The sequence below is a fragment of the Monodelphis domestica genome, chromosome 6 (genome assembly GCF_027887165.1).
Source record: "Monodelphis domestica isolate mMonDom1 chromosome 6, mMonDom1.pri, whole genome shotgun sequence".
NCBI lineage: Eukaryota > Metazoa > Chordata > Mammalia > Didelphimorphia > Didelphidae > Monodelphis > Monodelphis domestica.
This window is the reverse complement of record NC_077232.1, coordinates 104,024,880-104,041,426: the sequence shown is the minus strand read 5'-3', so window position 1 is coordinate 104,041,426 and position 16,547 is coordinate 104,024,880. Positions and strand designations below refer to the sequence as shown.

Genomic DNA, 16,547 nt, shown 5'->3' with positions numbered 1-16,547 from the left:
TTTAAAATCAGTAATAGGCAATTAATTTCTTTCCCCTTCAAAAGTATCTTTATCAACTTTCTTACAATCTTTCTAGAGTATCTTTAGGAGAAAAGAAGATTGTCATGTGGTCACTAGAAAATGATTTAACAACTTCCCCAACTCTCATTTTGTTTGTAGTACATTAAAATCAAATGGGGCAGAAGAACCTGGATAAGTCTCAGCTAATTTTCCAAAGATATCTTTTTAGATTAAAGCCATACCTGTCTAAAAAAAGGTAAATCCTCTTGGAGGTTGAGCTTCCAGTGAAGGGTTAGAATTGAATGGAACGCTATTTCTTAAGAAGATGCTTTCTTCTTCTTTGCTTAAAGTTTATATGAATAAACAATACAAGATAAAACAAAACAAATCGTTCCCTCACATTAATTTTGGGGGTACTTTGGGAGAAAGAATGAAGAGAAAATGGAGCAGTAGGAAAGGGAAATAATATAACCCACTGTGCTGTGATTAGCTAAAACTGCCAGATTATCCTTCTTGTGACATTGCTCAGTGACCTTGGGCAAGTCTCTCAATCCCTCTCTCATCTGTCAAAGAAGAGGGTTGCACTTGCAAATCTCTGGGGCCTTTTCTAGCACTAACAATCTTTGGGTCCACTGATACTATTTTTCTTATTCAAAAAATGCCTGAGGCATAGCTTAGTTATTTTTCAACCAGAAAGGAAAATTCATGTTGATAACTAAAGGGGAATTACTTACTGCAACAGTATGAACAAATGGACCAGAAAGCTCTGACTGAACTTTATTACACATGACATTTTGAAATACAATTGCAAGAGAGGCATGAAAATTTGGTTGGTTTCCAGAAACCCTGGGATGCAATATAGATTCTGGAGACTCAAACAAACACATTGTTTTTCCAATGTTTCATCCATAGCTATCAACTTAAGTCCAGAAACAAACAAATCCAAATGTGTCATTGCTCTACTGTATATACTGGCATGAAGAAACAGGTATGTAGCAAACTATTGGGTATAGAGGATACATTTATTTGCTAAGCAGTTCAGGGAAGTCTTTGTTCTACTGCTTCATATAAGGGACTACTTAATGAGTGCTTTTGATGACAGTAAAGCAAACTATTCTAGCTATTAGATGGCAAGATGAACAAGAAACCTCATCCACAGAGGGGTCAGGGACAAGATTAGGGAAGCAACTGAAATAGGAAAGGTCCATAGGTGAAATCTGTGCCTTAAAAATCATGCCTTGAGGAAGGGGATGAATAATTGCTGTTTTATACCACATTGGGAGAGTGGAGTGACGTCCCATCTTATATACTTTCACATATTCTCTCCTAAATCAGAAGGGGCAGGTTGGGCTCAGAAACTGAGGAACTGTGTACTGGTAGGAAAAAGATCATTGTCCAACATTGCCAACTCTCCCAGTTATTAGTGTTTTCTTCTTTCTGAAATGATTCTATATTACTGTATATTTACTGATCTGTGATCTTTCTATCTCCTGCTTAATTTACTGACTTATCTACTTTGTAAGCTGCTAGAAAGATATAGGTTCCTTAAAGGTAAAAACATATTTCATTTTGTCTATGATTCCCAGAGTCTAGATCAACTCCTTACATACAGTAGGTACTTAAAATGTTTGTTGAATTGAATTGAGGCTTATGAAAGTTTTAGATAGAAGAAACTAAGGAATCACCATATTTTTCCCCCCTTAAAGTCTCTTGGCCTACATTATTCACATCTCTTTCCTGGTTTGTTCAACACTAGACTAAAAGTCACTAAAATTTATAAATATAAATAGATCCCAAAATAAGACTTTGGAAATTCACTATAAATGTTGAGTTATTAGTAACTATTAATGAAGTCACTCTGACCCGTGAGTAAGCTGTTTCTTTGGTTTGATGTGTTCCATTTTTAGCCTGAGATTTTTATATCATTTAACAATAACTTATATTTTCACGGTATTTTATAGTTTTTAAAGAGTTTTCATTTTCTCATAAGAACCCTTTGAGGAAGGGGCAACATATAGGTTTCTGTCCCCATTATACAGATGAGAAAACTGTTAAGTGTTATATTTATGGTTACATAATTAAAAAGGTATGGTGCAACAATTTATACCAAGGTTTTTATTTAGTTATTTCTAAACAAGGTCTCTTGAATTCAAATTCAGTGACATTTCCATTATGCCACACAGTCTACATCAGTTTAATAAATGGATTTTGTTTTAATTTGTACTCAGTGCTCTGAAATGCATCCTATTACTTTGAAATAATTAATTTACCATCAAAATACAAGTAATAAATTCCCCAGAAATAGTTTATTCCCCAGCAGAATGGAACTCATTATTCTTAAAACCCTTTAAACCTAACTTAAGCACAATCCTTTGATCCATTCCATTATAAGTGAATTTTGGGTGGTGGCCTTCTGTGAATTAAATAAGATGATGATCAATTTCCTCTTAATTTTAATAGTGTATAAATCTTGCTTCCTGAGAGTTTGTGGGATGATGGAATTATAAACACCCATAAAATATTATTATATTTTAGCTCATGACATTTAATGACCCACAGTAATCAGAGAAGTGAACTTATCATTCAGTGTAGCGGGAACACAGGGGAAAAAAAAAGACTGATAAAGATTATTCTAAAAGTTATAATTCTATGGAAACAAAATTATATTGTCAAATATTACTAGCCCTACTTGTTTTATATTAAAATATTTAAATGAATCTCTGATTTCTGTGAGTTTTCCATCTAAAGATACAGACTGCAATCCATCTACCATTGTCTCTCCTATCCATGTCCTTTCATGAGCTCACTGTAAGGGGTCTATCTAATATGCAAGGGACTTGTTTTATCTTTACATTTAAAAATCACAGTGGAGCATAAGGGCTGTTTTTTAGCTTATCTCTTGCTTTTGCCCCACAGAATAGGGGATTTCAAAAAGGCAGGGAATTTGGAGGTCATCTAGTCCAAACCTTTGATTTTATAGATGATAAAACTGAGACCCAAGGAGGTTAAATGACTTGTCTACAATCATCTAAGCAGTGTTAGAGGCAGTTTTTTAACTCAGGATTAAGTGGGTTGTTCCCCCACACCCCTCCCACCCTCTGCCCAACTCACTCAATACATTTCTTTGATGCTATATTTTTACTTATTCCTCAGTGATAGTTCAACTATGAAATTTTATTTTATCATGGAAGAAATCCTAGGCTTTATGCTGATAGAGGCAGATTCTTGTAGATTTTACCAAGCTGGAAATATTTGGGGCACTGGCTTGACAGTGAAGTCTAAAGTCTGCTGACTGAAGATGAAAACAAGAAAGGCTTATCATCAGAAAAGTGATGCCCAGTGTTGATTTCTTTTGGTCACAATAATTCCTAATACTCTTTTCTAATTAGTGGGTTCTAATACGTAGAAGTACCCACACCAAAGAAGCATCATGGCAGGAGAAATTTATAGCTAGAAAAGATATGAGGTTACTTAGGCCAACCTACTCATTTTACAGATAAGGAAACAGAGTCTTCAGGAGGATCAAGATTTGCCCACTGAAGAAAGGAGACCAAAAGGCAACATGCACAATAAAATCATGTTGAATTTGGAGAGTCTGGGTTAAAAGGTTGGCTCACAATTCACGTACTATCTATGGGGCTGTGGACAAGCCACTTAACCTCTCCATACTTCAGGTCATCTGTGAAATGGGTTGGGCAGACTGGAACAGGAATAGGAACTTTGTAACTTTATATAAGAATCTCTGTGGGTTAAATATTATTTTAGAAATCCATATCTGAATATGATCTATGTTTTGCTACATTTCAACTTTTTGTTAAAATTTTTTCAATTTCATTTTAATCTAGTTCATGCAGTACTAGCAGTGTGTGGGGGCCATGTGAAAGCCTATAGGCTGTATGTTTGCCATCGATGGTATGCAAAGACAGGTTCTTTTCTGTTTGGGATTTGTAATTCTCTGGTCATGAGCTGAGAGTAACTGATTTATTATAAATATTTTAAAGAACAAAAATGAATTAAACTTCTACTACACTGAGTCACATTATATAAAAAATACACTTTAAAAATATCTTAGTTTTTGTTTCTAGTTAATACAAAAGTCTGTTTAATAATTCATCAGTGATATAAATCTTATTCCTAGTGTTGTTTGTGTGGATGCCCAAAATAAACTTCTCGAGTATTTCATGGACTTCTGTGGAAGTCTGGTAAAGCCTATGGATCCCTTCTCAGGAAAAAGTTTTTATATTTTATGTTTGTTTGCTTATTTTTAAACTCTTGCCTTCCATCTTAGAATCTGTGTGTTGGTGTGTATTGAACAATACTGTGTATTGGTTCTAAGGAATAAGAGAGATAAGGCGAGGCAATAGGGGTTAAGTGACTTGTCCAGGGTCATACAGCTAGGAAGTGTCTGAGGACAGAGTTGAACCTAGGTCCTCCCATCTCTAGGCTTGGCTCTCAATCCACTGAGCCACCCAGCTGCCCCTGTGATAAGGTTTATAAATGCATAAAGTAAAATACATAAGATTATGAAGAAAACTAATTATGTTGAAATACAGTTACTAAAATGTTTTTAAAAGTTCTCAGGCTCCAAGTGAAAAACCTGTGTTATATTTCCTTAAACAAAAATTTGTGAAATAACTACACAAATATTAATCCTTGAAGTAGCTTTACTCCTAGAAAGATACTTTTTAAACATTTTTAACTGCATAGAGATGAACTTATTAACTAAGGTGTTCAACAAGCTCCCAAATGAACACAATTTAAAGCATAACTTTAAGAAACTTAAAGCATATAAAAATATAAAAATTTGGCTATAATGTAGGGTGTCCCAAATATCTTATTGCATTTTGGGACACCTTATTTTTGTAGCTTGAGATGTTACCAACAATGACAAAGGAAAATAAGGAACCATATGTTCCAAACAATTTTAACTGTGGCAGTTGCTATAATAACTTATATTCAGAATGAAAAAAATACTGAGAACTGTTATTAAGAACAGCTGGGATGATTACATCATAATTGTAAAAAGCTGTGATGATGACATCACATTAGTAATGGGCAATACACACAACTAACTTGGTGTTTTCAATTGTGTTTACTGCCTCTGAAAATATATTTTTAAATAGTTCTTCAATCCTCAAATGACATTGTATAAACCTATCTCCAATTCTGTCATGATTCCATTGATTACTAAGAGTAGCAAAGGGGATGGACTTTTTTTGACATTATTTCAAGTCTTCTGTCAATATGCAAAGAATGCATGAATGTGGGAAGATCTCCATCAGGTTAGATCTGATGCTCTTACAAATAGCCTACAGAGGACTTAGAGAAAGAACTCTATCCACATCCAAAGAACTGTGGGAGTAGAAACACAGAAGAAAAACAATTGCTAGATCACATGGTTCTATGGGGATATGATTGGGGGATACAGACTCTAAATGATCACTCTAATGCAAATAGTAATAATATGGAAATAGCTTTTGATCAATGATACATGTAAAACCCAGTGGAATTGCTCATTGACTATGAGAAGGGTTGGAGGTGGGGAGGGAAAGAACATGATTCATTTAACCATGGAAAACTATATACTAAATTAATTAAATAAATTAAAAAAAAAGAAATAGCCTATAGAGGTTATGTGATTTGCCCATCATTACACAGCCAAAAGGGTCAGAAATTTAGGTTGAATTCAAGTCTCCTTAACAGGAAGTAGTTAATTTACTTTGGCAAATTGCCTCTTTAAATAAAATTAAATAAACCTGGTAGTTATCAAGGTCTAAGATGGAGAGGGAGAAGAGTGAAGAGTGAGGGAAAGTCTTTCTTGTACACTAATATACTAAATTTTAATCCCCCCCAACCAAATATGTACTGTGATTGGCATGTAGACTTTATGCATTATTTGGATAGTTATGAAGATTATTCAAGATTGAGGGACAAGAAATCTGATTCATACTTAATACTTTGCTGGGAAGGAAGAAGGCAGCATAGTATAATGTAGGGAACACCGGATTTACAGTACCATTACTTGAGTTTTGTACCTCACTAGCCATGTGGTCTTAGGCAATTCCTTAATCCTATCTATTTCCACATTTGCAAAATGGCTCTATAATTACTAGCATCACATGTCTCACAGGGTTGTAGTGGGAATCAAATAGGAAGGTATATATAACACTTCTTACCTTCTCTCTTGGAATTGAACCAAGAATCAGTTCCAAGGAAGAGCAGTAAGGACTAGGCAATTGGAGTTAAGTGACTAGCCCAGGGCCACATAGCTAGGAAGTGAGCTACCTGGTTGCCCCAGAAGATGTTTTTTATATTGAAGTACTATGAAAATATAAGTTGTTATTATTGTTGTTGCCTTGTTTATGGAAGTTGAACATTTACCTGAAAATTATTCAGGATTTCTACAGTTTGTAAGAGATCTATGTTTTGTTACATAACAATGTAGCAAATAAAATAAAATAGGGTAGTGAATAAATAAAAAGTATTTTCTTCTAAGATATATGTCCTCTAATTACAGGGGACCTTTTACAAAGGGAAATTCCTATGCCACTACACAACTACTTTGTAAAGAAATAAAGATTCATTACCTATTTTAAAAGCCCTGGATTTTTCCTAAGTTCAAATTAATTTTTAAATGGTTCAGAAAAAAAGAAATGGTTGGTTCTTTAATGAAAAAATTCAGTTAGAAGGGAAACTTTGAGAAGCAACAAGGTTTTCCAAAGTCATAAAGACTCAATCATTTCAATGATTTGAAATAGCAAAGCCCTATTCTGTGTTTTAAGAAGGAGGAGGAGGAAGAGGGTTATGGATTCTACTTAGGGAACTCCACAGCACTTAAATGAGTTGAAATTCTTTCCCATGGTTGATGCTCATCTTTCTAATACCTATATTCTCCTGCTGAAATTATATGGCTCTAAATTATGAAACACAAAGATCTCAGAAGGCTCAAAATAGTGCCTTACATAAAGGACAATGGGAAGGTGAATGGCAGGCAAACACTATTACATGTGACCCTTAATGATTTGTGCGTGAGGTGACAAGAAAGATATCTTCAGCGACCTCTGTGACCCACAAAGCTGGTGGCTCATGTCATGAGAATGAAAGATAACAGATGACAAGCCCAAAGGGTAAACTATTGAAAGGATGAAAGGAAGTGCTGTAGATTTTTTGAGAATTTATAGGACATGGATAAAAATCACACAAGACTAGAAGGTTTGGGTAGGAGGAAGCATACTCCTGTAGATGAAATAATAGATCCATCAAGTTATAAAAGCACTTTTCACATGCTATCTAATTTTATGAAGTGAGTATTATGACTATCCCAAATTTAAAGATCAAAAAATGGAGACTCAAAAAGGTTAGATGAATTCCTCAAGGTTGTAAAATTAAGGAATAAGTACAGGAAATAGCATTTGAACCTAAGCTTTCTTATCTGATCTCCAGTCTCCCTACATGTTGCCTCTCATCATATATTAAGATAAAATAAAATGTACTAACAGCTTTCATAAGTGCCAAAAGCATGCGTATTTACCCCAAAAGATATAATTATTGCATTAATTTACTGAGAACTAAACTTGCTGCTCTGTTAACTCTGAAAGAAGCTAAATCTACATATGTGAATAGATAATAGAGATGTTTTAAATTATCTTCATACAAATAAATGATAGAAGTTGGTTGCTAAACCACTACCAAAACAATACAGAGCAATATCAATTTTCCCTTGTCAGAAAAAAAGTAGCAAGCTGCTCAACAATGTATTTCTTTATTCATTCCACAATACTACTTTATATGTCTAAGGTTCATTTGTTTGTTTACCTTAACAATTATGTGCTAAAGTCTAAATGGAATTTTAACTCCCCCCTCATATTTCCATCCAAATATGGATATAATACTTAAAAATAGCTTGTGACCTAGAGAGAAATAAAGGGCTAATCATTGACAATAACATAATAGCATGCATTAGGATCTGTTGTATGTGTAAATTCTTAGCTATAGGAAAAATTTCACCATTTTTTGCAGGAATATCTCCCTCTTCTTTCCTTTTTTATGTAGTCATGCTCATTATTGCAATGACTTTCTATACTATTTCTTTTGAGTAGGGGAGGCTATAACTTATCCCCTATCATATGCTGTTTTCACATCATCATAAGCCTATTAGCTTTGCAGCATTTGTTTTAAGGGATATACCCAGCAATAGTATATCTATGAAGCTCGTCGCCTAATCGGTAAGGACTAGGAATAGATGTGTGATTTCATTGTGATACGGAATTCTCAGGTTGGGAAAGTTCCCTTCCCAATTCATGTAGTTGCTGTCTCAACTTAAGAGTCGTAAAAAGCAGGCCCAAGGACAGGAGGTCCTGGGTTCAAATCTAGCCTCAGACACTTCTTAGCTGTATGACCCTGGGCATTTAATCCCCATTGCCTAGCCCTTACTACCCACCTGCCTTGGAACAAATACCCAGTATTCATTCCAAGACAGAAGGTAAAGGTTTAAACAAAGAGTTGTAGAAAGAAAAGTGGTTAAATGACTTGCCCAGAATCACATGGTCAATATATGTAAGAGCTTTAACTTGAACCCAAGTCCTCCTGGCTTTGAGGTCATACATTATACCATGCTGTTTCTGTTTACCCAATTTATAACAAAATTATTAAAGATTATATTTTAAAGTGACAAAGATTTCCTTTCTCCCATTAGTATAAGCATATGATAATTTGAAGATTTTTTCCCAATATTTGTAAATGTGGATTGGTACCTCCAATTATCTATACATGTGTATACAAACATATATATCCACAACACATTAAGGATATAGATGCCTGGTCTGACATCTTAATTTTGAGTTTTTACATAATGTCTTTTATAGTGTTCAAACAGTAAAATCCATGCATCTTTAAAGGAAAAGGAAAGCAAGACACCAAAAGGAAAAATAGACTTAAAACACAACTAACCTTTTTCCACCTCATTCAGATTAGCAGCTGGCAGCAACAAAGACAGAAGAGACAAGAGACTTTTTACATTCTAATACAACAGCATAGCACATTAAGCCAATGCACGACTATAGCAGCAGAGATGCCAGGATGACATAGCAAAGTGAAGCAAGCTTCATTTTTTTTAAACCTACAGCAGGGCAAAAAACAAACTGACAAACAAAAAAGCCCCCACACAAACACGCAGAAACAAAGTAGAAAAAGTATGTGTTGTCCTTGGCAGCAAAAGAAATCAATTGCTAGCTCAGGAGGGCCGAAACTGAACCCTGATGGTATTTTGCAAAACAAATGGCTTTTTTTCATTGATTTTGCTAATCACTATGATTTTTTTTAAAGTGAATGTAATGTGATAAAAATAAAAATGAAAAGCATACTTATAGTTGTAGATCTTATTTTAGTGTTTTGTTGCATATATTCTTTCATCTTTTTATTGCTAAGTTCTAGGGCAGTGCTGAATTACACAATGTTTGTGGCATACTTGTACATGACACTGAGATTCTAGTGCTAATTAAGAAGCAGAATCTTGACACTGTTGATCCAGGATTCTGACTGTTAGAAAATATGGAAAAGCACATTTTTCAATTCAACACCTAAGTCAATTTTAGCTGTTAGAAAAAGGTGTCAATTTTTGAAACATGGGAGGGGGAGCTGCAAACCAAAATGTAATTTTTTTCCGGTTTCTAGCTTGACTTGCCTAAAGAATGTTTTGAAGATTTACCTGCAAGGGATGTCATGGTTGTTCACAATTAATTTGAGACTGATTCTGACAATCTTTTCAAGTCAGAATTAAATCCCAAAGTGCCTGATTTAAGTATTATTTTGACAGTTTCAAGATCATATTCTCCACAAAAATGGATTCTGTCTTTCTCCAGGTTATAACTCTGAGTTTTATAACTATTAGAATAGATAATGGCTTGAACTGTATAGACATATAGACAACAGCTTTGATGGAGAGAAAATGAAATAATAATATATACATATGTAAAATGATCTGTCTATTTATCTCATTATGACTCATTCTGCCATTTCCTGGTAAGGGAAAGAAAAACATGGTATTCTATACAAATCCATTACTATACACTGTGATGTTTTAGTCACATGAGGCTTTAGGAAATGATAATTAGAGCATAATGACTAATGAAAATCTTCCTAACTCATATTTCATTTTGTTGTGAAAATGTCCATTTTCTTTCCTGGTCTATCTTTACATACCTAATGGCCTCCCTGGAAATTTGCTTGCCATTCTCTGTTATTTAAGAATTTTGTCTTACTAATTATATTAACATTTTCTTTTGGACTCTTTAAAATAGCTAAGAAAAGTAATTGCAATATGAATTTACAAGATTTTCCATGCTGTTTTATTTGCTCCTCCTTAATGGAGTTCACTTATCTCTCATTGTAAGGCTTTGAGGTGCAAAAGGGAAAAAAAAACCTTCAAAGAAAAAGCAATTTGTGACTTGAGTGATTTTTAAACAAAGGCAACATTATTTTATTCCCTGAACAAAACAGTGTTTCTGTTCCCAGGTCTCATGCTCGTTAATCAGCATTCCAAAGTTAAATTTAAAACAATACAGCTACATTAAAAAAATCCTCCCTTATTGCAGGCTTGGATGAAGCAGGATATGGAAACCCTCGGGCCCAATTTATACTTTTCCTATAATTAAATGCGCATCTATGTGCCACTGATTTCAGACTCTGCAGATGGCTGTTTGATATTTTGTAAATGAGCTCATTTCACATATGGACAAGAACACCATACATGCTTCAACTCATATTCAGAAATCTTGCATACATGTTGCAACTCACATCCAGAAACTTGTTCTACAATGATAACTACCTGGGAAAGGCAGACAGACCCAGTGCAAAGGCAAAAGGGTAAACATTTTTAATCTCCATATCTATTCTTAGTACTTCTGAAGAATCATCACTTTGCTTATTTTTGGTTATCTTTGAAAAAAATTGCTATTTGTTTATCTAGCAAATATTATTCAAAGCATGCTACTACTAATTAAACTGTTTTTAGAAAGGTGTTGAGTCCTCTACAAATGTGCTGAACCCATATGGCCATTTGAAATAGGCAGATATACTGAATGGCAAATGGACAGACTTTCACATTTGGTTTCTCTTATATTTTTGAAAAAACTCATGCTGTTATTTGTTTAAAAAGTGATTTGGCAGTGTTCTGTATATTTAAGAAACAGGTTGGAAACAGTTGTTGTCAGTAAAAAGCCAGGTGACATAATGTTTCCTAGCAGAAACTGGAGGAATTGGTAAACAGTTCCCACTGTGTCATAAAGAATCCTTAAGGCAGTTCTGAGTACAACAGATGGTAGGAGGAGCTGATATGAGTGTGTCAGGAAGACTGCTTGGAGAATATAGGTGTATACAGAGAAAGAAGTCTCAAAAAAAGGAGTAAGCGATGAAAAACCAATAAGAAATGACTATGCCAAAGACATAAAAAAAGTTAGGCTTAAAAAGAGAATATAATTAAAACTCCTAAAATAATGTGCAAATTATCACACAAAAGGGAAAGGGGTAAGTAACCTGAAAATCCAAAGTGCTCCAGTTCAGGTACTTATCAGAAAAGCAAACAAACAAACAAACAAACAAAATAGATCTTTCTAACTCAGCCTTAGACAAAAGCCACATATTTAATGTGCTTTCAACTTGTACAACTGGAGAAGTGAATCTTGTTTGCCTTAGGTTGTCATTTCACTAACTGAAAAATTAATCATGTTAATTGTTATTCAAGGAAATATTCTTGAAAAAATATCTGGATGACTAGGGAATCATATATGTAATCAAGTCCAATGTGACCTATTTTTGAACTTTTTTTGTTTTGTGTGCAAACTTTATTTCTAAATTTTAATGTCTCTCTCTATAAGATTAGTTATTAAGGAATAAGGTTATCAAGATGTGGTGGTCATTTTGGAGAAGAACATAATTACCAAGCAAGTAACCTTAATGGGAATGGTCAATGCTATTAGCATACATCATAAACTTGATGCTTACTTTATGGCAAGCTAGGTCTCCCTTCCCCCCCATCCCCTCCAGGAAAAAAGGAAGGACATGCCAAACAAATTCATAAGAGAAAGATGCTGAGCAGGCTGGAGAGTTCTGGGGAAATTAATATTCTATTTTGGGGATATTTTCCTCCTTTTATTGGGGCCATCAGATAATACCAAATGAAGCTACTATGGTAGCAAACACATAAGTGAAGAGACATGTATAGACATGTGTAAGCTCTTTCAGTGTCACTCTGTATTGATTTAGTAAACAAAACTTCTCTTTGTTGTATGTATACAAGTGGGTTGGTTTGCACCCAGGGACTTCTTTGTCTGCTAACACCATTCATCTGTGGGAATCAAAGCTCTGTACAGCTCATACAGGCACACTAGCACATTCCTATGCTGATGGATCTTTTCTTATTCAGCTTGCTTGGTCTTCTTGTGTTTGGCCCCAATCAGCCATAAGCCAGTTCCTTATTCGCATTATCTTAGATTTCTGAAAATAACTACTCATTTATCCCCAACCCTCCCAGTATATTTTACTAAACACACCTAGGCTAGTCCCATTGAAGTTTTAAACAGTCAAGCTGGCTTGTTCCTATAGGAGTGTTAGTGTGAAGCCATCCTACCTGTGTATTCAGGTGGGCAAAGGCATGTGTAGTTGTTAATTCCATCAACACAGGTGGAATTATTTTCACAGTCATTGTCTTCACAATCATCAACATTCACTTCACAATTTTCTCCTTCAAATCCATCAGCACAAGTACACCTGCAAATCAGAAAGAAGGAAGAACAAATGTTTCCCACTATATTTCTGAACATCCAGAGTTCAAGTACAGAAAATTACGGATTCACCAATTACTGAGCCTTTAAATGTGGAGAAATTGGGTTTTAAATGACTTTAAATGACATGTTGTAAGTACCAATTTAGAATAATTCCCTGAAAACCAGGAACTAAAAAGCTTTTTGGAAAAAGGAAAAAAATCATGCTTGTTTTTATGATAGCAAATGGTTCTACGTCCTTGAAAGTCAAAAGTGTGGGTATATTTGCAAGTCAGAAACACAAGCAAAATGTATTCTAATGTCCCAGATGTTTTCAAATATCTAGCTGTGCTCCCATGAAATAATTTGTGATTCTATTGTAAGGTTGCTCATGACTGATGAATAACTAGTTTGGATTTTAAGGAAAAAAAAAACAATTATCCTCTTTTTGATGCCATTGACCTGGGTGTGGAATATTAGGGGTAGACAGAAAAAGTTTGTTCTTTGTGGACTGACAAACTGTGTCTATGCACCTTTAAATCATCATTTAAATACAAGTTTAGTACAACTTGGATGTGGAATAAAATATTTACAATTTGATCCTGATGAAATAGTCAAATAATCTTTGGGTACAGTCTAGATGGAAAATAGAGGGATAATTTCTTAATGATTTGCAGGAATGAAGGATGTTTCTTTTTAAAGTGGCATTTCTAACAAGCTTGAGCAGTAGATTAGCATTCTTATGTGAAATTATTAGAGTCCTTTAATAAAAAACTGTATTTCATAATTCATGAAGTACATCTGGATTAATTGTACTGTATGATTAAATAACTCCAGATTAAAAATGCTCACAGCATGTTTATCTACTGGCATAGTAGCTTGGAAATGAATCATTAATTTTCTGTTTCAGTGGGATTTACATCTTATCATTTACATGCTGTCTGTTAAAGCAATACACAAAACAACAGCTGAATATGAGACTTTCAGCAGGGGGCTAGGCAGCTATTAATTAGCATAATAGAACCAATACTATGTCGTTCCCTGATCTGCCTTCACTAATCATAATATGTTGTTATTTTGTAATTCTCATTTTCAAAAGCACACTGAGATTTCTGAGGACAGTGGAGCTTCCTAACATTTCAATGCCACAAAAACAGGGGCAAAATGACAACATCCTTATCAAAAGACTGTCAAGGTTATCTCCTTGTTAATATCTGGGATGTGAAAGTAAAAGCAATTTTTTGATTAGTTTTTCCTCTTCCAGCATTTCAAGTTCAGAAGGTTGTTTACAGATGACATCAACCTACCAGAATCCATCCTTTTCTCCTTCTTTTAAGTGACAAGTTCCACCATGTTTGCATGGGTTACTGATGCAAGAGTGGATCGGAACATCACAATCCTGGCCCTGAAAGCCAAACAATCAAAGAAAGCCAAAGTTGAGCATCAACAAAGCAGTGCCTGAAGTGCACAGATGCAAAGAAGGAAACATTCTCTCTCTCTCTCTCTCTCTCTCTCTCTCTCTCTCTCTCTCTCTCTCTCTCTCTCTCTCATATACACACATACACATGCACACGTGTTTTTTTTTAATTATCTTTTTCTTGAGCCCTCCCCTCTAATTACCTTGAAACCATATGGGCAAGTGCATCGATAGAAGTCAACAGGATCACTATTACAGGTGCCGTCATTTTTACAAGGATTCGATAAGCATGGACTACATTTAGCAAGTATGTTAACATCCACAGGACCTAAAAATGGGTTGACATCATCAGAACCTATATTAACTATACCTTCATTTATTACTATAAATTTCCACTCTTCTTTAAAAAAGTTAATTATTTTCAAACTGTATTGTGGTGGAGTCTCAAAATACATTTCAAACTTTTCTTCATGCTTTAACCTGAGAAATTGTATTATTGTGATCAAACTTTTCTTATAAGATGACTCTTTGTCATATATACATACATATGACATAGTTTCATAGAAAAAGACAATATTTGCCCTTTCTGGGACTATTACATCCTATCATAAATGGATAAAATGGTCATAAACAAGTAATAATGTTTTATGTTTTTTTTTCTGGGATTTTGTTTAATCGGGCTCTTGAATCTATGATTTAATTACATCATAGGTTGTTATATTTAGATCTGGAGGAGACCTAAGAAATCCTAAAATCCTATCCTGTTATTTTTTACAGGAGGAAACAACAGAAAAAGAGAAATGAAATAACTTGTCCAAGGCGACAGAAATAGTAAGTAGAAGAACTGTGATTCAAGCCCAGGGCTCTGACCCCAGATTTAGGGCACCATTTTATAGTAGCATACTTTTAATAATTCTGTGAAATACAGAAATGAAGGAATAAATAGTTAACCCAAGTTCATATTGCTAGTTAGAGATGAAATAAGGACAAGAACTTGTTTCCTGGTTTCTAGATCAATCTACATTCCCCCAGAAAGTGGTACCTCTGATAAAGAAATACATAAAAAAGTGTTCTTTCCTGCTATTTTCATTATTTGTAAAATGAGGGCTTCAGTGTGGAGTATTGAGGGAGGATAAGAACAAAGGAAATAACTATTTTGTTGGGTAGCTTCCTTATGGGAACAACTGTGGGGAGTTTTGATGTCAAAGTAGGACTCAGAGTTGTTAGTTTAGTTGGTTGATGCCTGGTGCTAATGGGGCCAAGGTCATAGGTTCAATCCCCTTAAGAGCCAGTTTGCTTTTGTGGCTGTGTTCCATGACCACAAACTGCACCCTTAACCCTGGCCAGCTGTCTTGGAAATATATGCCATTGGTCCCAAGAGGCTCTGGATAAGGGCCTGGAGGAGGGGATGGAATTAGATGAATAAGTGCAAATTCATCACATCCATTTGAAAAACAACTTGTACCACATGCTATTGTGAGAACAGATAAGCAGAATCATAGGAAACACAGATAGTTCTCACTATTTAATGCTGGGGATAGTAAAGGGCAAAACTATGCAAAATGGTTATCTGTTTTTACTTTCTGCCTGCCTTCCTTCAAAGGGGTACAAGTAGGTTTATCCAATAGGCTTTTGTAGATTAAAGGTCATAGAAATGAAACATATGTGAGTAATAGGTGAAGTTTTTGTATTTTTTTCTCTAAGAATAAAGTTTAGTGAAAAGCAAAGTTGTTTCTATCTTCTTTTTTAGGGAGCACTTTAAAATATTTCAAAGAAATAGATTTGGGGGGGCATATATGTGTGTATATGTGTGTGTGTGTGTATATGTATGTACACAGACTTCAATAGGAAAAGTCTCTGCCCCAGGGGTTTTTGTACATATATAAGATATATGAAATATAATACACATTTTATTATAATATTAACATATAAAAATTAATCTATATCCTGGTGCCCTGATTCTTGAATACAGAGTCTCTCAAAGTGAGCTAGGCTTTTTAGATCACAGAAAGGCAACTACTCATTTTATCCCTACTTGGCAGAACCTACCCCAAAATGCCAATGATTGGCATTGCCTTCAAAACCTTCCAGGGTCCCCTGCAAGGGCACTTTGGGCTTTGGAGTAGGACTTTCAACAACAAAAAGTACTAGCTAAGTGTAGAGGTGTCTTATAGCCTCTTCTCCCTGGCAGCATACATTATAGCTTAAAAAAAGTCTACTTTTGTATGAAATTGTACTGATTGTCACAGAATAATGGACCACCAATTCTACTACTATTGTTCCTTCTAAGAAGTGAGTAGCTAGGTGGCATAATAAATAGTGCACTAGGCCTAGAGTCAGTAATATTTGTCTTTCTGAGTTCAAATCTGGCC

The 16,547-nt window shown here is 34.7% G+C and overlaps 1 protein-coding gene across 4 annotated transcripts in view; it reads right to left on the bottom strand.

The window, feature by feature from the left end:
- SLIT2 (slit guidance ligand 2) overlaps window positions 1-16,547 on the bottom strand; it is a 392,002-nt gene that overhangs the window by 55,439 nt on the left and 320,016 nt on the right. For 2 of the 4 annotated variants that reach the window (XM_007496674.3, XM_056802468.1), the window contains 4 exons: window positions 14,379-14,503; window positions 14,066-14,163; window positions 12,626-12,765; window positions 8,950-8,976 (listed from right to left, as the gene is read on the bottom strand). In XM_007496674.3, the coding sequence (XP_007496736.1) occupies window positions 8,950-8,976; window positions 12,626-12,765; window positions 14,066-14,163; window positions 14,379-14,503 (390 nt within the window). The remainder of the gene's footprint in view (window positions 1-8,949; window positions 8,977-12,625; window positions 12,766-14,065; window positions 14,164-14,378; window positions 14,504-16,547) is intronic. The other 2 variants (XM_001368444.5, XM_007496678.3) reach the window with 1 other exon arrangement.